This window comes from Arvicola amphibius, chromosome 9, assembly GCF_903992535.2.
Source record: "Arvicola amphibius chromosome 9, mArvAmp1.2, whole genome shotgun sequence".
NCBI lineage: Eukaryota > Metazoa > Chordata > Mammalia > Rodentia > Cricetidae > Arvicola > Arvicola amphibius.
Genome location: NC_052055.2, coordinates 37,943,502 through 37,962,877, shown reverse-complemented (window position 1 = coordinate 37,962,877; position 19,376 = coordinate 37,943,502). Strand labels below are relative to the sequence as shown.

The following is a 19,376-nucleotide window of genomic DNA, read 5'->3' as shown; positions in this document are numbered from 1 at the left end:
GGGGTGGTCAACCATGCTGGTGGGCAAAGTTGCCAGGAGGTACAGGGGGTAATTACAGCCCTTTGGCCTTCAAGGTCTTGGTCCCTGGCTGTTAGGTGGGAGCTGGGAAGGGAACATCCTGGAAATTGAGGTGGGGTTTGAACTGACATGAAACCAACATTCAAACCACAACACACAAAGGAACAGGTGCAAAGAGGGAGGGGGAAGGGGCTGTGGAGGCGATGATCCCATAGCCCCATGGGCAACTGAGGAAGACAGACGAGGAGGGTCTGTCTGATCTCATACATCTTGGCATCTCTTCTATGGCCTGGTGTAGGCCTGAAGCGTGAGTTGAGAGGGTCAAAGGCCACCTCTACCCACAACCCCCCAGGGAATGTTGGAATTAGTAGGGGTCTGATGTGACTGGTGGGAGGCTGAGGGTATGAGCTGAGACTGAGCCAACACATTGCCAGGAGGCAGCACTGCCTCGACTCCTCTGGGCTGGATCAAATGACTTGAGATACTGGTCCCTACCCAGGTGGCTGAGGGGTCGTCCATCCAGGGCAGGGCATTTGGGAGGAGTGGGAAGGAGTGGGAAGTGGGAGGTATGGCCAGAAATGTGGTAGGAGGGAAGGCCAGCACATGGACAGGCTGAGGAGGTCCCCAAAGTAACAGGCAAGGGAGGGACCCTGAGCAAGGCGGCCCCTCATGCCTTGGCCCTCCCCTTGCAGACATCAAAGGAGGCCTTCTTCGCACCTCCAAAGGCCTCCACCAGCTTATCCTCCCAGGGGAGGACATTGCCCATCAGTGGTCCAGTGCAGTTGGCCATGCCTAGGACCTGGACAGGTGTCAGGGCATGGTCCCACAGGTTGAACTGTGTGATGTCACCAACGAAGGCCTGGGTGGCATCAAATCGGCCTCCCAGGGTATCCTGGGCCAAGAGAGAAACAAAGAAAGGAGAGAGACATGGGATGAGAGAAGGGCAGAGGCAATCCAACCAGGCCCGTACCTGCCAAAGCTAGGTTCCCAAGGTTCAAGCCCCACCCAAGGATGCTACCTCCCAAGGCTCCAGCCTCATTCCCAAGGTTCATGCCCTCCCCTAGCACCACTCCAAGGTTCCTGCCTCCTCCCAGGTTTCAGCTCTGCCTGTTTCTTTAGCTATCTGCTGTCCATCTGCAAACTGATGGGTCAGACAAGATGCTAGCTTCTGCTTCAGTCCCTCTTGTTTCCTTGGCAGGGGCCCCAGAGTGGAGGCAGTAGAGACTTGGGTGTGCACGCCACCTGAGCCTTACCTGTTCTTGGCCCAGGATAAGGATGCCATGTGGCTTGATGGGGTGCCAGGCTGCCAGGTTCTCACCAGAGCCCCGCAGTTCACCATCCTGGTATGCAGACCACAGGCCATCCCTGGTAGTCCAGGCAATGCAGATATGGTGCCAATTGCTGTCCTTCAGGCTCAGAGGCAGCTGGGCCACCTGGACAGAGGATGCAAACCCAGGTGAGAGGCCCAAGGCTGGAGAAGTGGCATGGCTCTGCAGCTAGCCTCAGCTTTGCTCTAGGGACAGAACCCAAGGCTTGACTTGCATTCTATCCATTGTCTTTCTTGTCCCGGCTCTCCCTCTTCCAACGACCCTGCCAAGCAGTTTCCTTCAGGTCACAGGGACTAACTATCTTTGTGGTTTTCAGGGCTTCAGGGTCACACATGGTAGGGACAGTGTTCACAAACCTATTTCCCTTATACACCTAAATCAGTGCCTAGCACACAGTGGGGCCCATTCATTATGCTAGAATGAGCCTTGGACTCAGAGGCTGGGTCCCAGTGTCTGGCCCTGGATCTGCCACCAGCCTCTATGTGACCTTGAGGAGGCTGTTCTTTTCTTCCAAGGCCTCATCTATAAAGTGGAAGACAGCATACACAGTTACTGCCTCTTCCTGCCCCCAAGGCAGACATGGTTCATCAATCATGAGCCTAGACGCAGCCTTGGGTCTCTTGCTCATGGTACTTTGGAAGCCTCTGTTGATGGCTTGGTGCTGGTCTGTGAGGTGAACGCCATTTATCTGTGGCTTTGTCTCACAAAAGCTCCGTGATCACGACTTCATAAAGCATTCTCTGGTGCCTGCTGGGTGCCAGGCCCCATTCCAGACTCTGAGGGTGGATCTGGGCATGGCCTTGAACAAATCGTGCCTGCACGGGACAGCTGGGCTTCAGGGACAACATTGCCCATGACTGTTCACCTCCACACTCGGCTTGGCTGGATTTGGAATCAAGCAGGAGACGTGCCTCTGGGCATTACTGCTCATAAGGAAGAGTTTCTAGAGGGATCTGGTAGGAGGAAGGCCAAATGTGGCTGCTGGGCCGCAGTTCCCAGACTGAATAAAAGGGAAGAAGCAAGCAGAGAACCCCATTCATCTTCCTCTGCTTCCCGACTGTGGATGCAATGTGATCAGCCATCTCACACTGGAGCCCTCACATCTAGCGGTGCTCCTGCTGTCCTGACTTCCCAAGATGGACTATACCCCAAACTGTGGGCCAAGACAAAAGTCCCATGGAAGGACATGGACTCGGCTATGGGACAGCAAATCTAGTGCTTCCAGCAGAGTAAAGGCCAGGAGGGGGAAGAGCCGCAGCCAAGAACAAAGCTGACTGCACCGTGCCCTGTCCACGGTGCTGAATTCTCCATCTCGGGAGCCTAGTGCTGCCCTCTACCAAGTGGCAGAGGCAGGCCAAGATGAAGGGGTCAGGACAGCCCTCTCACGTGGAGCCTGGTCACCCCTGTGATCTCAGGACCTCAAGGCAACACAGTGACCCCCTGGGTCACTATCTCCAGTCTCCTGGACGCCCAGTGGACCTTCCAGATGTATAGCTTGTGGGCTGGTGCCAGGCGAGTGTGACTGTGGTATATGCTTTGGGGATCACCAGCAGCCTCCCGCCAGACAAGCCCTTTAATAGTTCTTTCCCCCTCTCTCCGTTCAGGAGAATGCACAGGGCTCGGTGTGCAGATGCCTGTAGGCTGGGCTCTAGCCACGTGACCTGGAAGTCAGCCTGTTTCCCCTTCGTTAGTCAGCCCCGCCCACAGCTGGATTGTCTATATTGCCAGAACCGAACTTGGCACACAGTAGGTATTTAATGTGTGCTGAGTATGGTGAACAGGAGAAGGAAAGTGTCAATCCACATTTAGCACCGAGGTAGTGCGGGAGGCACTACCGTCCCCAGCCCCTGAGCTCTAGGCCCCGCCCATGTCCTAGACTCCGCCCACCTTGTCGTTGATCAGCAGTTCCATTGGCTCAGAGCCGGCCTCTAGCAGCACGATCTCATTGGCTTGCCCAGGCACCGAGTAGGAGAAAGGGGTGCCCTGGCCGGTGCCACCCGACCGGGAGCGTAGCCACATGCAGGCAGTGAAGGCGTAGAGTTCCGGGAGCGCCTTGCGAATGCGGGCATACATGTAGTTGTTGCGGATGGGAATGCTGACCTTGAAGGCATCTGGGGGACTGTAGGCCGAGGACCCTGGAAGGGACAGGGCAAGGTCTCGACACTGCGCAATGACAATGAATGATGGCTCCAGGCCACTACGGCGCACGTGTGCGCACCGGGGTGGGAGTGCCAAGGGATTTCAACTCGTCCACTTTGCCTCTGGGCAAAATTTAGGTGTGACTAAATTAGGCCTAGCGGCTCTGGACTTCAGATGTCCTGAGTTCAAATCTCACCTGTACTACTTTCTGATCTATGAGTCTCAACGAGATAAATGCAACCTCCTCAGGCCTCCATTTCTTCAGTAAAATGGGCTAATGACACGTTCTTCATTCCACAGTGAGGGTTGGTGGGCCCATGGTAGGCTTATCAAATACTAGCTATAATAATGGCTATTTAGAGTTGTTGCTAACTTAAGCATTCTGTGGTGCTCTGTGGCAGGCAGAGTCTAAGTACCTTCTGCATGTCACTTCCTCACAAGCTCTCTAGGCAGGCGCTGCTACAGTCCTCATTTTTCAGGTATAGCTTGGCACACAGAGGTCATTTTCTCAAGGTCATACAGAAAGAAAGTGGTAGAGCTAGGATTTGAACAAAGAGTCAAAGACTCAACTCAGTATAGAGAGAAATAGGGATGGAGCCCCAGTGTGGGAGGTGATGTTTGGGGGGTGGGGTGGGTCAGAGGAGGACAGGGAGGGGAGCCATACCGCGGGGGTGGGGAGGTCAGGGAGGGGAGCCACCAGGACTTTCCTCCTTTCTCCTGCAGGCACTTAAGGGAGGAGGCACTTCCCCTGGTCTTCAAGGTGCTGGTGTGTGGGGTGGCAGGGGCTCGACTGAGTAAGGACAGAGGCCTCTGTCACAGTTGAAGTACCCAACTGGGTGCCTCCCTGGAGCGCCCCCCCCCCCGGCCCACTGTTCCCCTACAGCTGAACCCAGCATGTCCACTTGGCTTAAGACCCCTCTTCCAGGAAGACATGTGTGCCACCCCCAGCTTCCCCTGTCTCCCCAACTTGCCCTCACAAGGGCTCATGGGGGCTCATAGGTCCCTAATCCCACTCTCCATCTCTCAAGTGAAAACCATGAGGCCCGAGGAAAGAAAATGACCTTGAAAGGTCACAGAGCAAGTCTGTGATGGCCTTGGAATCCAGGCCTGGTGACTGGCACCTACACACTGTCCGTTATAATTCTCAGACCCCTGGCAGAGCCAGGCCTGGGGGTTAAATGAATGCCAGAAGGCTGGCAGATTAGCAAAAAGTGTGAATTGTGGACAGCTAAACACATGGTCAAGAGTCTGAAGGATCCAGTCATGGGTCTAGACACCTGTTCCCTGGCTGTGTGACCTTTGACAAGTCCCTTGACCTCTCTCAAACTCACCGTCATTACCTGTGAAAAACCCTGTAGTTCGTAGCGAACTACAGCACAGCGTGCCATTGCACAGCCAGCTCCTGGGCCCAGCAGAACCAGAAGACGACAATTAGCTGTTAGCAGTGGCTTTGAGAGCAACAACGATCCCCCAAGCGGGCCCTTCCTCTCATGCTCCACAGCCTCTGGAAGTCGCGGCCAGAGACCAGTGCCTCGCAGCTCAGTTATCTGCACTCTGAGACCTACCATGCTCCAGCTCTGCCACGCGGCCCTGCAGGGCATCCAGCTCCTTCTCCACCTCCTGTCGCTGCTGGTGGCTGCCGTGACTGAGGGCAGCACGTTCCTTCTCCAGCGCCAGCACCTTTGCCAGCAGCTGCCCTTCTAGCTCGTCCATCTTGGAGTGCAGGGAGGTGGGCACGGCTGGGGCCGGTGCCGAGGAGAGGTTCCCACGGGCTGGGAGCTCCTGCTGCTCCAGAGGAAAAGAAAGGATGGTGATGTCACACGGAGATGCCACCGCTCTGCCGGCCACCACAGGTGAGCCTGGCTTGCGGTCGGCAAAGCCGGGAGAGCGAGGCAAAGGCAGGCAGCCTCGCACAGAGCTGGTAGGCAGCAGGAATGAACTCAAATATGTGCAGTTTCGTAGTGGAAAAGGACCACATCAGAGGCTTCTAGAGCCCTCTGTGGTAGGGCCCCATGACACGAATCCCCCTCCAAGGGCTGGGACACAGTAGAGGGAGGGCATTTGTGACTTCCCAGGACATGCCTGCTGCTTGACCCTCTGGATGGTACTCTGGTATCATCATCTTGGAATTGTACTAAGGATCCCAGACTCAAGTGACAGTTAAGGACTCAACCCCAGCTTGGGAACCAACCGCCTGTATGATGAAGGGAAAACCTATAGCCTGTTCTGGACTTATTTCCTCATGAGACAATTGGACTGTCATCTTGGAACCGTTCTGGGGAGGACTATGTGGCCAATGCCAATAAACAAAGCTGGCACCAAAGTCCATCTCGCTCAGGCTATCCCAAGGCAGGCTCTGACACTATCCAGCCTCAGGATGAGGACAATGTTCACGGTCCCTCTTTGTCCTGTCTCAAACCCTGGTGGGCAGAATTGAAGCAGGCAGGCCAGGCCACAGGTTTGGACTGAAAAGGGCATTCACTCTCTGGTGCGCACAGTAGGCGCTCACGCACACAGTGGGTGCTTGTGGGGCATACCAGGTCCTCATTCGGGACTGGCCAATGACCTCTGAGCAGAGGTGAAGGCCAAGTTTGAACTCGCTGAAGACCTCCAATCCTTCAAGGCAACCTCATGCCCTAGGTGGGATCCACTCATCAGAGCTGGGGACAGACAGGACACAGAGGGTCTAGGGCTCCCCAGGGGGATTCATGACAGATGCTGACAGGAGCCTGTGGCAGGTGGTGGGAGCAGGATGGACAATTGTTTGAACCTGAGGTGCTCCCTGTGACTATGGCCACGTGACTGCAGGCTCCCTGTGACTATGGCCACGTAGGTGACTGCAGGCTCCCTGTGACTCCCACCGAGCTTCCCTGCTGTGACAGATCCACAGGATGGGTGTGATTTGTGTCCCAATGCACCCCAAACCCTGTGGCTGACACCCACCCCAGCCAGGCTATGGGCTTCTCTCCCTGTTCACCACAGTCCTGCTACTCTGTTCCTGAGGGACAGCAGCTGTGGTGAGGGTGGGGCCCCGCACCTCCTCAGCCTGGAGGTCACACCACTGGTTACAACAGCAGCTCCTGTGCCACAGAGCACATCCACACAGGGAACACGCCTGTGCCCTATCACAGGAAGGGCTAAGAGGCATGTTCAATGTCACCAAGCAAATGACCACCAAGGCCAGGGCTGGGTCACCTAGGCTGAAAGGGTCCCTAAGTTGTCCTCAGGAGCAGGGCCAGTGCCCAGAAGGTGCTCAAGGGATTCTGAAAGACACTGTCCTGTCTCTAGCTGGGTGGTGTCCTCCCTCCCTCCTCCTTCCCCTCCTGAGTGACCGGGAAGGTTTGGCTGTTTCCTTAGAGGAGGACACACAGGTGGCTGGGGTAAGCATACAAACTGTCCTCTATTGAAGCTCCTGTTTGGTGGCACCAAGAGGCCAGGGAGGAGGGGGCTCAGAGGCTCGGAGGCAGCATCTCTCCCACCCCAGCATGTGAATCAGAGAAACACGACGCCCCCATCCCGCTTCCATCTGCCACAGGCACAGGCTGTGCGGCGTGGGCTCCAGGCCTCGTGCCAAGTGGGCCCCAGCCTGAGATGGTAGGGGGACAAGCGGAGATGATGTCACACTATACCCCACTCAGTGCCTGATAGGGCACGAAGGGAGGGCTGGAGTCCAGGTGGGATGCTGAGAGTCTGTGGTAAACTTTATTCTATCTGGGCCTAGAGCCAAATCCCAGGGTTCTAGGCCCAGCTCAGCCATTATGAGCTAATGGGGGTGAGGGTGGGGTGGGAGGCTCCTTAGTACTCCACAGGGAATGCCAAGGGCAGCAGCATTGCTGATACCAGACATGGGACAAACACTTCTCAGTTGCTCCTACCTCCTGGGGATTAAGTTAGAGACCAGGGTGTTGAGGCTCAGAGAGGGTGGGCTGCCTGCCTAATGTCACACAGCACTCCTATGCCCACTCTTGGTACCAACCCTCACATTCTGAGTCTCCATTTGTTCTTCTGCAAAGTGGGTATGTAACATTGCCCTGGCTGCTAGGAAAGGCATGGTCTCAGTGGCCATGAGAAAGTCAGGCTCACAGAGGGCCCCACAGATTAATCCTGCTAGTGAGACACGCCTGAGGTGTTGAAAGAACTGGGAAAGAAGCCTTGGCTTCATGCAAGAGGCTACTTCCTTTGTGACAGGAGTAGAGGAAAGGCCTGACTTCAGGGTCCTTGCAGCCCACCCCTGCCTGCTCAGCCAGATTCTGGGGACAGTGGTGCAGGCCCCTCCACTCAGCTGTGCCAATATCCTGTGAGTCCTGCCAGCTCACTCCCCTACTCCATCAGCTGAGTGGCTGGTTATCAAAATATGCTGCATCTCACCAGGTGGTGGCGGTGGCACACGCCTTTAATCCCAGCACTCGGGAGGCAGAGGCAGGTGGATCTCTGTGAGTTCGAGGCTCCAAAGCTACAGAGAAGACCTGTCTCAAAAAACAAAAAAGATGCTGTGCCTCAGTTTCCCTGTTGGTACAAGAGCAGTATTATCTCTGAGCCCACAGGGGAGCAGGCCTGGGAGCTGGGTGGAGTGCTGGCTACGGTCACTGCCACCAACACTACCTCACTATGTCTTAAAGGGGCTGGAGACTCAGCTCAGTTGGCAGAGGGCCCCAGCACTGCACAAACCGTGTGAGGTGGTGAACGCCCTGTGACCCCAGCCCTCAGGAGATGAAATCAGGAGGGTCAGAAGTTTAAGGTTATCCTTGGCTATATATCGAGTTCAAGGCCATCCTGGGTTACATGGGAACCAATCTCAAAAATAAGTAAATAAATGCCTTGAAAGGATCCACATTTTCCATATCCAAATTATTACATTGAGAGAAAGCTAGGCACAGGGCGGTCAGCAGTCAGCACGGCCAGACGTCAGGTGCCTGGGGGTGGAGGCGGCTTAGGCAGAAGGCAGGGCTGAGATGGTTGATTCAGAATGAGGTGCCCGTGCCCCAACACCCTAAATCCATCTCACCCTGAGACTCCAGCACATGCTGTTCCTTCTGCCAGGAATACTCTTCCCGGCCCTCCCCACCCTCGCCCGAGAGAGCTCCTGCTCTCCCAGATGGCAGCTTCCCTCAAGCCCGAGCCAGGATGCTCTAAGAAGAGACTGGGGTTCCAAGCGCTGTCACGGCTTCTGAGCCCTCATTCACTCGTTCATCCAGCCACGGTGTGCCCTGGCAACGCGGTGCCTGCCTGACAGTCACCAACTCTTAGCCGAGCGGTCTGCACAGCTGTTGGATTCCTCACGGACGGGATCTGTGACCTCCAGCAAGACGCTTGGCCACTCTGACCCTCGTGGTGGTCATCTGTGAAAGTCAGGCCATATGTTAATACTTCCTACATCCGGGGTACAAGCCATAAGGCGGGACCTAAGGTGGCGTGCCCCATGTGGCCCTCAGGCAGTTGTTTCTGTTACTATTATCTTTACTGAGGGAAAAATGGAGCTGGATGACTTGATCAAAATGCCAGCTGAGGACCTGTGCACAGTCCTGATGATGCCGAGCCTCCCCTGGTGTCCTCGGCAAAGACAGGGACTCCCCATCCCACATCATTTTACTCAGAAATCCCGGCAATAGTCTTCGCTCAGCCCCACCACGCTGTGGGCCTTGAACAAGTGCCTTGACCTCTCTGATCCTATTCTCCTTAGGTAGAGCTATGGAGGACACATAAACTCCACAGTTGTCCTCGGAGTCAACAAAGATAAGACACTCAAACCATCCTGGGGTCACCCTGTTAAGTTCATTCCTTTGTGAGCAGCCTAACCATTGACCTCATCCCACCATGGGCAAAGATTTCTGGGGTGGCACAGTGCCTGATGCCATGGATTAGCAGAACCATACACATTTAAACGATGAGAGTCCTGAGTTCTTTACACCCACCAGTTCAGGGAAGCTTGCAGTTGACCAAGCCTGGAGGCGAGGCTTGCTCCTGGGTGGGTGTGGAGATGCTTACAGCCACTTTGGGAAAATGTGTCACAGTACCTACATATGCTAAAAATATGTCCCTGCCGGCACCCAGGCAGCCCACTGCTGGGGACAGGGCCAGCAGAAAGGAGGGCTGATGGTCACCCGAAGAGACCATACAGTGTTCACAGCAGCTTCAAGCTAGAATTAAACAGAACTCGAAGGTCCAGCCTCAGAACAGGCTAGCGTGTGATGGTGCTTCCAAACAGTGACAAGTGGCCACCGCCACAGGCACCTGACTTAGTGGTACTGGCACAAAGCCGTTCAAGGTTCAAATACAAGCAAAACTCATTACCCGGTCGGGTATGGTGGCACACACCATTAATCCCAGCACTGGAGAAGCAGCGGCAGGTGGATCTCTGAGTTTGAGGCCAGCCTGATCTACAAAGCGAGTTCTAGGACAGCCAGGGCTACACAGAGAAACCCTGTCTCAAAAAAAAAAACAAGAACACACACACACATACAAACCTCATTAATAGTGACCATAGTCAGAATGGGGGGACTCCAGTGACTTTGGGAGTCCCAAGAGAGCCTTCAGGACCCGAGAAGGCTCTAATTGTTATCTTGGGAGTGCCCACATATACTGACCAGATCTGTCCACTCGGAATTTGGGCCCTTTATAAATGAGGCGTGAACCCTGACAGACCATGGACGTATGGTAAACCACAGAAATAAAAAAAAGGGCCTCTCTTTCTGGGAGGACAAGAGACTTTTTCAAAGGGCTTAGGGTGTCCCTTCCCATTCAACAGATGGAATCATTGAGGATCAGACACAGGAGGGTCTGAGGTCATGGCATGATGGTAGCAGATCCAGGGTTTACAAAGCCAGGTTTCTTGCTAGGATGAAGGTCTACCACTTACAGGCTCAGTGAAGGACTTGTCACAGCCCAGCTCACCCATTTTACAGACATGAAAACTGAGGTCTGGAAAAAGCGTTCCAAGCAGTAAGTCCCATGCAATTGGCCCACCTGGGGCCATTTAGAGCTAGTTGGGTAGCTAGGAAACATCTGGTCTGCTGTAGGTTTGTTAGGTGTTTTGAGATGGAGTTGCATGTAGCCCAGGCTGGCCTTGAACTCTCCATGTAGCTGAGGATGACTTTCAAAGTCTCACCCTTTTGTTTCTAAAAGTTAGGATTTCAGGTGTGTACCGTAATGCCCCACTTATTTTGTGCTAGGCATTGCACCCAGGGCTCTGCGCGTGCTTGGCAAGCGTTCTACCAATGGCACACCACACCAGGCCCTCCCTATAGAGTCTTCGCAAAGGGGAACCCTGACAGGGGCAAGGGGCAGAGGTCTGCCGGGTTGCATCCCTCAGACTCTGAGCCTTTAGGCCCCCTGTCCCCAGGACAGAAATGTACATGGCCTACATCACGTGACAGAGGCTGAAAGTCGATGTATAATACATACCTAAAAGGGGCCAGCTGTTCCTAAAAGGGGCAGCCCAGGGGAACCTCCACACTGGCAGGGCCAACCTCTGAGACTTGGCCAGCACCATCTCACTGCTGGTACCCAAGACGAAGGTGAGCACTGCCCTCCCTTGTATTCTCACTGTCTTATAGGTGGGGAATGTCTGATTCCTGAGCGTAGCCTCCATGAAGAACCAGACAGGACCCTGGAGCTAGATACTGAGAGAGCACATCCAGGCTCTGATGCTGGGCGACCTAGGGTCAGCGTTTTAACCTCTCTGAGTCTGGTTTGTTTGGGAAAGAGGCATAAGGTCTCCTCCATAGAGGTGGAGGGAGGGTTAAATGGGTTGATATGAAGTTCCGGAAGCATAGTAAGTGCTTAGTAATACGGACGATCACTGTTAGAATATCAGAAAGCGTGGCTTCCCTGAACCCAGCATCCACTGGGACTCTCTCTCATCAGGACGCTCTTCATCATGGCTCTGCTCCAGAATGGGGGCAGGGCAGTGGAGGATGGGGCGTATGTCAAGGAAATTCTGCCTAAACCAATCCCGAACCTTCACACTACACATACGTTAGCACAAAAATGGAACTCTGGGACACGCCGGCATGGCCGGATGGCACCTAAGTGGACCAGCTCCATTGAAAAGTAGTTCTTGGCCATAGTCGGGAGAAGGCCACATCCTCTGATCTGGGAATGGCACCCCAGAGACTTCAGCTAAAGGCTCCATTCAACAAACTAAAGAGGAAGCAAACAACTTTGCCACAGCTTGCAGAAGGGAGGAAATCTGAGGCAACTTGCACTTCTCCCCAGGCACAGAGGCTAGGGATGGTGGGAAAACAGAAACCGGTAACTCGGTCTCAGCCTGTTAGGATGCCTACTGGTGGATTAGTATCAGGGAGCTGCAAAAGGGGAGAGAATCGTCAGACTGAGAAATTTCTCCCCAAACCTGTTGACTTTTTCCAGTGAACATTAAAAACTAAAACAAACCAACAAACCCATGTTTTTTCCAAAGTCCTCAGGCCCGGCTGGCCCCACCCGAGGTGGCTAAGAGGAGGTCAGGCTGATGTCTCCACCTACTGGAGTCAGGTCTGGCTGGAAGGTGCAGGGGTGACCCAGAGGTGCACAGGTGGGTGGCGATGGGGGAGGGAGATGGTTATGGTATGGCCAGGGAAGGCCTCTGGGAGGACGGAGTCTAGAGCAGGTGCTTGTGTGTGTAGTGTGTGTGTGTGTGGGGGGGGAGTTAGACTGACCCAAGAGAAGGCGGGAGAGGCCTGAGAGACAAGGCTGAGAAGCCAGATCAGATTCAAGCAGGTGGCTAGCTTCAGGCTGAGAAGTGTGCCCCCCACGAAGGAACCCCAAGGTAGGAACACTCCCAGATGTGCCTGGATGCAAGGGACCAGCCAAGAGGCTGCTGGGAGTGGATACATAGATGCAGGCAGGATCTGTGGATCCTGCCGAGTGAGCACTGGAAGCCCCTGGGTGTGGCTCAACCACCCAGGGGACACGAGAGGAGAGCCAAGGAGAGTCTTGAAGCAGACAGAGATGCTGGGGTCCAGTGGGGGGGGGGGCAGGGAGATTCATTTAGGAGCCAGAAAGGGAAGGAGTCATCCGTCTAAAAGGAGTCAGTAGGCAGAGATTGGAAAGCCCCTTCAGGTCATGACCACTAGGGACATTAGCTAGAGTGGATTCGGGAGGACTATCCTTGGTGACGGCAGACCCTGTAAATCCAGATGTCTGTGGCCTAGGGACGCATGACTTCCCACTGAGAGTGGCAGCGTGGACCCCAGGAGACTGACTCTAGCTGCTGCCAGGCTCGGAAACCAGACCCATGTCCGCTGCACTCAGCAAACACGGGAAGGAGAATGTGGGAAAGCCGGGGCTCCCCAAGCCTGGAAGGCTGACCCTCTGCCAAATCCCAAGCGCCAGGATCCCTCTGCCTCAGCAGGCCCACCACAGGGAAGCCCACCTTGCCAAGAGGCAGGTGCCAGGGAGCAGGGCCAGGGTCATCCCAGCTCTACCAGTCACAGACGTGGGAGGAGCCACCTGTGCCATCTGTGGTGCCAGGGCTGGGGCAGAAGGGAAAAAACCAAACAAATGATTTTCAAATTAGGACAATCTTCGTAAGGGGAGAGTTTGCTCCCAATTATGTTTGTGTCTTTGGAACTGGAGTCTTTGGTGGGATATAGATGTCACGATGCCCATTGTACAGGTAAGGAGACTGAGGCTGCCCTTCTCTGCCGAGTTGGAGCTTTTTACTTAGTCTTTTTCCTACTCTTGGTTTTTGGAACTTTACCCCTGGGCAGGGAAGAAGGTGCTGGCCTGGTTGGCCTCCTCCTCTACCACTCAGCTCAAGAGGTTTGAGCTGGATTTTCTCACTTCCACAAGGGGAATAGGAGCCTTGGGGGTGGTGTGGGGGAGGCTGTGGTCCAGACGCATTGAAGTGGGGGTGTGAGCAGCTGACTTCCTGGTGGTCTTTTAGGATAGGGCCTACAACTTTCCCACAGGTTTTTCCTCCTGCACCCCCAGACTGAGCATGGTGCCATATGCATTTGCCCCCGATCTAACTGCCTATTGTGTCTGGAAATTAGTCCATCCATGTCTGGGAATGGCCAAGACTTCCTGGCTGTTTGGACTGCCCAATCTGTTTGTTTCACCTCTACATCCCCAGGCTGGGAATTTGTAACAGGGAGAAAGGGGACCATTAGTATAATCAATCAATAGGCTTAGCATCACACAGAACTCAAGAGTAGGGTCCCTACTGCCCAGACTTCCTGTATCTGACCTGGAAAAGCAGGAGGAGGGAGCTAAGTTGGTCCCTATTGGAGTGTCACCCGCTGACTCCCCAGGAGGCCAGAGCTTCAGGTACGTAAAGCTGGGCGTGGCCGGAGGATAATAGGGCACTCTTGGGCATGAGGGGCGTACTTTCTAACGGTAGTGAGTGTAGGGCGGGTGCTGCTCTGAGTTCCGGTAGAAGGACATCTAAGGAGAGCCTCCTATGTGCCAAAAATGCCACACCTGCCTCTCAATCAATTTCCACTACAAGTGGACACCGTTCTCCCACTCGCGTGCCTTGGTCACCGTGCCAGGCTCCCACCTGGGATCCGAACCAGGACGCTCCCATGGTGCCAGACAAGAGCGTGGTGCTCCTGGTGACCGCCCCGGGGACCCGGGACCCGCGCGTCGCTGACAGGGCAGCGTCCCCCACACCCCGTGTCCCCGACGGCGCGCCGCTTACCTCGATGCGCTCGATGCGGTCCCGCAGCGCGCGCACCGCGTCCTCCAGCTCCAGGAGCAGTGCTGGTGAGTCCCAAGTGCCGTCGGCCATGGTGTCGCGGCGCGGCCCGGAGTCCTGGAGGCCGCGCGGCAGGCCGCTCTCGCAGCGGCCCAGCTTGCCGGTGAGCTCGCGGATGGTGTCCCGGTCTGCGCGGATGCGCGCCTCCTGCTGCAGCGCCGTCTGGCGCAGCTGCTCCGCCGTGCTCTGCAGTAGCAGCAGCTCCGCGCGCTCGCCCGCCGCGTCTCCCTGTTCGGCCCCCGACGGGCAGGCAGCGGCTAACGGCGTGCAGAGGAAGCGGCTGAGCAGCGGCCCGGGCGGCGGCGGGAAGACGCTGGCAGCAGGCTCCCCGGGCAACGCCGAGGGCCCGGCCGAGCCGCCAGCGCCGTGCAGGGCGCTCAGGCTACGATGCGGGCCCGGGGCGCCGGCGGCCGAGGCGTTGTCGGTGCCGCCGGGCAGCGCGCGAGCGGGGCTGGCCGCCAGGGGCACGCTGGCGATGATGCAGATGACGGCACCGAGGAACGCCAGCATGCCCGCGGCCAGCAGCACGGCCAGGAACTTCAGCGTGAAGCGCGGAGGGGGCGCGCGAGGCCCCCGGCAGGAGCGGCGGCGGGGTCGGGGCTCAGGGCCCGGGAGCACGGGAGCCGGAGCGGGAGCCGGAGATGTCGCCGCGGCCGCTGCTGCCGCCGCTCTGAGCCCGCGCGGCGGGAGGAGGAGAAGGCGGGCGCGGCGGCCCCGCCCCACTCGCTCCCCCGGGGCCGGCCGAGGCCCAGCCCCGCACCCGTTCCGTGCCGGGAGCCCGGGTGTGTGCGCCACGCCCAGGACTTCATTTCACGCGGAGGGTGGTGACTGGGTGGCTACGCGGCGCCTGGCGGCTGGGTTCCAGGGCGACCCTGCTGTCTGGGCTCTGGTCTTCTCCGGGTCCCCCAGAATGCGGACATTTGAGCCCCTGCGGGGCTCTGGGCTCTGCACGCTGCAGACTCGGTTGCAGTTAACACTCAGCGTGAACATTCTCACCGTACAAATGAGGAAACTGAGGGCTCTGGGCTCAGCATGATGCAGGCTCCGTTGTAGTTCAGCCACAGAGTGAACAAGCTCCTGATACAAAGAGGAAACTGAGACCCTGGAGCCCAGGTGGTAACCCAAGGTCACACAGCTAGTGGGCCATTCGGAGCAGCATTTGAGGCCAGCCACATCTGCCTGGTCAAAACTAGTAGCGTGGGAGTTGGAGAGAAAAGAGACAGCCCTCGGGGTGAGGAGGCGAGGCGATTTGTTTCTGCTGTGGTCACCTGAGTGTCACCTGCCACCTCCAAACTTCCTAGCAGAAGAGGGTTCACTTTTCTCCGTCTTTGGGATGGCAGGAACTATCAGAAGCACCCCCATCTATGAGTCGTTGGGCCTGCAAGATTCAAGGTTCCCAGAAAAGAAGCCCCTAGCTCACTGCGGTCTCCATCAGAGTGGCAGGTGGAAAGCAGGCTGGTGGGCGCCACGACCAGGCAGGAGTGGGCTGTGTGTGCGTGTAGGTTTTACTTTCTCGTGTCTAAAATGTCTATATATACACTCTGCTGAAAATTAACTTTGCAATTAAATGTTTTAAAATCCTTGACACCCTTTCCAGTTCAGTCCCATCCCCATCCTTCTGCAGGCTGGCTCTGTCTGGAGCGGATTTCTGTGCTGAAAGAACTCTGGGAGGCCATGGCGGTTTCTGCTGCAGCCTGGGGCTCGTGGGAATTGCTCACTAAGACCTGAGCCAAGCCTTGACCAAGCCATCTCAAAGTCTCTGCCCCTCAACTGCCAGTGTGGACATGACTGGGAGGGGACCAGGACATTCCTGAGGGGGCATTAGCCCCCAGGAACCTGGGGGTCCCTCCCTGACTCCTGGCACCCCACGGGTGGTCCATGGGCGTGTGTTCTAACTCCCTCCCCTCCACACTAATGTGGATTATGTCCCTTCTGCTCACCCACCTCCTAGAGTCAGGGATTGTTGTCCAGACCTGAGTGGTAAGAAGCATGGGAACCCAGCCAATGCTGAACCTGCTCATCGTGAACACCCAGAGCCGGGTATGAGTGCATACAAGTTAGTAACCTAAAAATCAGCCCAAGTCGCATGGCTTAGAGGAAGCACCTTCAACTGGAAAGCTAGCCTCAGATCGCTGAAGGCAACAGTTTGGGCCCTCTGCAGCCTTACAGGATGCAGAAGACAACACCCCAGCAAATCTAATGTGTCCATGAAGACAAACAGTTAGGCAATTTCTCCAGAGGAAAACGTTCTTCCAGCCGGGCGGTGGTGGCGCATGCCTTTAATCCCAGCACTCGGGAGGCAGAGGCAGGCGGATCTCTGTGGGTTCGAGACCATCCTGGTCTACAAGAACTAGTTCCAGGACAGGCTCTAGAAACTACAGGGAAATCCTGTCTCGAAAAACCAAAAAGAAATGTTCTTCCAGATGCAAGGAAAGCCAGGAGAGGCCTAGAGGAAGCCACTACGAAGAGTGGCACAGTCACCTGTGACTGGGTGTCATCAGCCACCCCAAGAGTTTGGAGACAGTCGAACAGATGAGTACAGGGGCTGGTGTTGAATCTTGTTTAAACTGGTCTATTGATGGCTTAGCATGACTATTAAGGCAATGGTAAGAGTCACCCCTCTGCTTAAACACCCACCAGTGGCATCCCACGTCTTGTCCGAAACTATCTTTCCAGGGATGTCTACATGGTAAATGATCTGGGAAAAACAGAGCGAGTGTTTCCTTCTGACCAGAGGGCAGGTTTGCTTGCTGATCAGAGTACAGTTCACAACTCCAGGACCACAGTGGGTTGGGCCAGCTTGTAGCCCATCAAAAGAAGACCAAGGCTATCTTAGCTCGCAGTGTATTGGCTGAACTGTAGGCCTACTGTGTGTGTCCATACTGTGTGTGTCCATGTAGGGTGCCTACGTTGCTCCATGAAGGTACAGGGGTTATTGCCTACATGCAGCAAATGCTGCCTGCTGCAAGTGATGAGTCTCTCTCTGCGTGACTCTTCCCCAGCATCCGTGAAACCTGCTAGCTTGCTCATTTATTTCACTCATTTGTTTTTGAGACAAGGTCTTTTAGGTAGCCCTTACTAACTTGGAACTCTCTACATAGACCACGTTGGCCTCAAACTCACAGAGATGAGCACCATTACACCTGGCCCTAACTTGCAGTTTGCAGGTGAGGTGAAGCTCAGGCCTTTCACCGTTCTTGACATCCTCTGTGTCGCCCCTCTATAAAATGAGGAATTGTGAGAGTATACAAAAAAACCTTCCTGACTGGGCTGGGGATGTAGTTCAGCTGGCAGAGGGCTTGGCAAGTAGGCATGAAGCCCCAGTACCACATAAAGCCAAGGTGTGGTACCAGGTCATCATGAGCTTCATGAGAGCTTATTGAGAGAGAGAGAGAGAGAGAGAGAGAGAGAGAGAGAGAGAGAGAGAGAGAGAGAGAGAGAGAGAGCGCCAGGCAGACAGACTTGCTACTCTGAACATAACTTGGCTTTCCATCCTTGTGCCAGCTGCCTGCAACAATCTCAAACTGCAAATGCCCCAGGCACCACAATGTCAACCATCTCTGCACTGGTCCATGGAAGACCAGCCTGCAATGTCACTGCCTCCATTCCTCTCTATCTGGGGCACTCAGCATAAGCCCCCTTCCCCAATGCTCAGTTGCTTCTTAAAGAATACTTGCCTTCGTAGCCCCTCTAAATGCAATGCCATTGCTCTGGGCAGGGAGCTGAGGCTGGACCCGTCTCCTCTGGGGACACACTTCCTTTCTCCTAACAAATAATTCCCGCAGGGATGGTCAGGGGTCTCGGGGAACCTTCTGTCATAGCACCCCATTTTCCATCACAAGTCTTACATCTTTTTCGTTTTCTCTTCTTCAAGTTCTGGACACAGAATGCAGGCCCTGTGCATGTTAGGCAAGAGCTCTATGCTGGAATACACCCCAGAAAGCCATGGCTTTTATTTCTTCATGTTCATCCTATTCCTAGGATGAGGGATTTTTTTGTTTGTTTGTTTTTGTTTTTGTTTTTCGAGACAGGGTTTCTCTGCAGCTTTAGAGCCAGGCTGGTAATTTTTTAAAATAACATTTTTTTAGGAATTTTTTTTGATGTGGCAGTGAACACCTTTAGTTCTAGCACTTGGGAAGCAGAGACAGGGGAATCTCTGTGAGTGCCACAAGAACCTGCTCTACGCAGTGAGTCTCAGGTCAGCTAGAGTTACATAGTGAGACCCCCCCATCTAACCACAGAAATGTAGGCGTGGCGGAACCTGTCTGCCATGGGGTCTGGGCAGCTCGAAGGGCTCACTGCTAGCCTAGCCAAAATGGGGGGGAGCAGTGAGAGATCCCATCTCAAAGATGGAGAGCAAATGAGAAGAAACCAATGCTGACGTCTGGCCTCTACACATATGAACATACACATACATGGGCACCTGCACATGCATGAACATGTACACACATATGCCGCAAATACAATAAAGTAAATAAATAGACAAGTAAAAGTTCTGCTCAATTAGTTTTTTTTAAATCACACTATGGTTAATTTAAAAGGAGTGGGCATGGAAAGAATGGAATGGGTACAAGAGATGTAATTCCATGGATTTGAAAACACAGGATACAGGGCTGGCCTAGCAGGTACAGGTGCTTGCTGCCAAGCCAGGCAGTCTGGGTTCAATCCCTGGGACCCATGTGATAAAGGGAGAGCACGGACTCTGGGAAGTTGTCTCTGACCTCCACACAAGCGCTCCCTCCATAAATAAATTTTAAACACGGACAGTTGCTAGATAGGTCACTAGTAGTCTCCACAGCAGGCACGGAGCAGAGGCAGAATTTGAATGTGAGGCTTAGGACTCCTGACTCTCACCAGATGGCCTGAGCTTTTCCCCAGTTTTAGCGGTGAATGTCCTGCAACCCCGGGAATCTCTCAGCCCTGGACAAACCATGAATATGGCACCCCCTCGGTCCCCAAAGCCAAGCCATTCTGCCATACTCCCTCCATGTTGGCAGGAAGTGGTCCATCAAGGTCCATCTTGGTGCCCTCCCTTCAGCCCCAGGTGCCCTCCCTCCAGCCCTGGGTGCCCTACCTTGCAGCACCGTCACGGCGCCTTCTTCCTGCACGCAGGCTGGGACCAGCTCTCACAACTCCATCGCCTATCCCAGCATGGCTACACAGGGTGCTCACACTCCCAGTGACTGGAGCCAATG

At 55.1% G+C, this 19,376-nt stretch overlaps 1 protein-coding gene across 1 annotated transcript; it reads right to left on the bottom strand.

Moving 5' to 3' along the window:
- Positions 1-613: 613 nt before the first annotated feature.
- Nptxr (neuronal pentraxin receptor) lies at positions 614-19,159 on the bottom strand. Its single transcript, XM_042055723.1, has 9 exons — positions 19,112-19,159; positions 17,265-17,401; positions 16,663-16,773; positions 15,178-15,316; positions 14,125-14,718; positions 5,051-5,270; positions 3,234-3,481; positions 1,272-1,451; positions 614-910 (listed from the first exon to the last, which is right to left on the bottom strand). The coding sequence occupies exons 1-9, from the start codon at positions 19,157-19,159 to the stop codon at positions 686-688; spliced, it is 1,902 nt and encodes a 633-aa protein (XP_041911657.1). The 3' UTR covers positions 614-685.
- Positions 19,160-19,376: the final 217 nt, after the last annotated feature.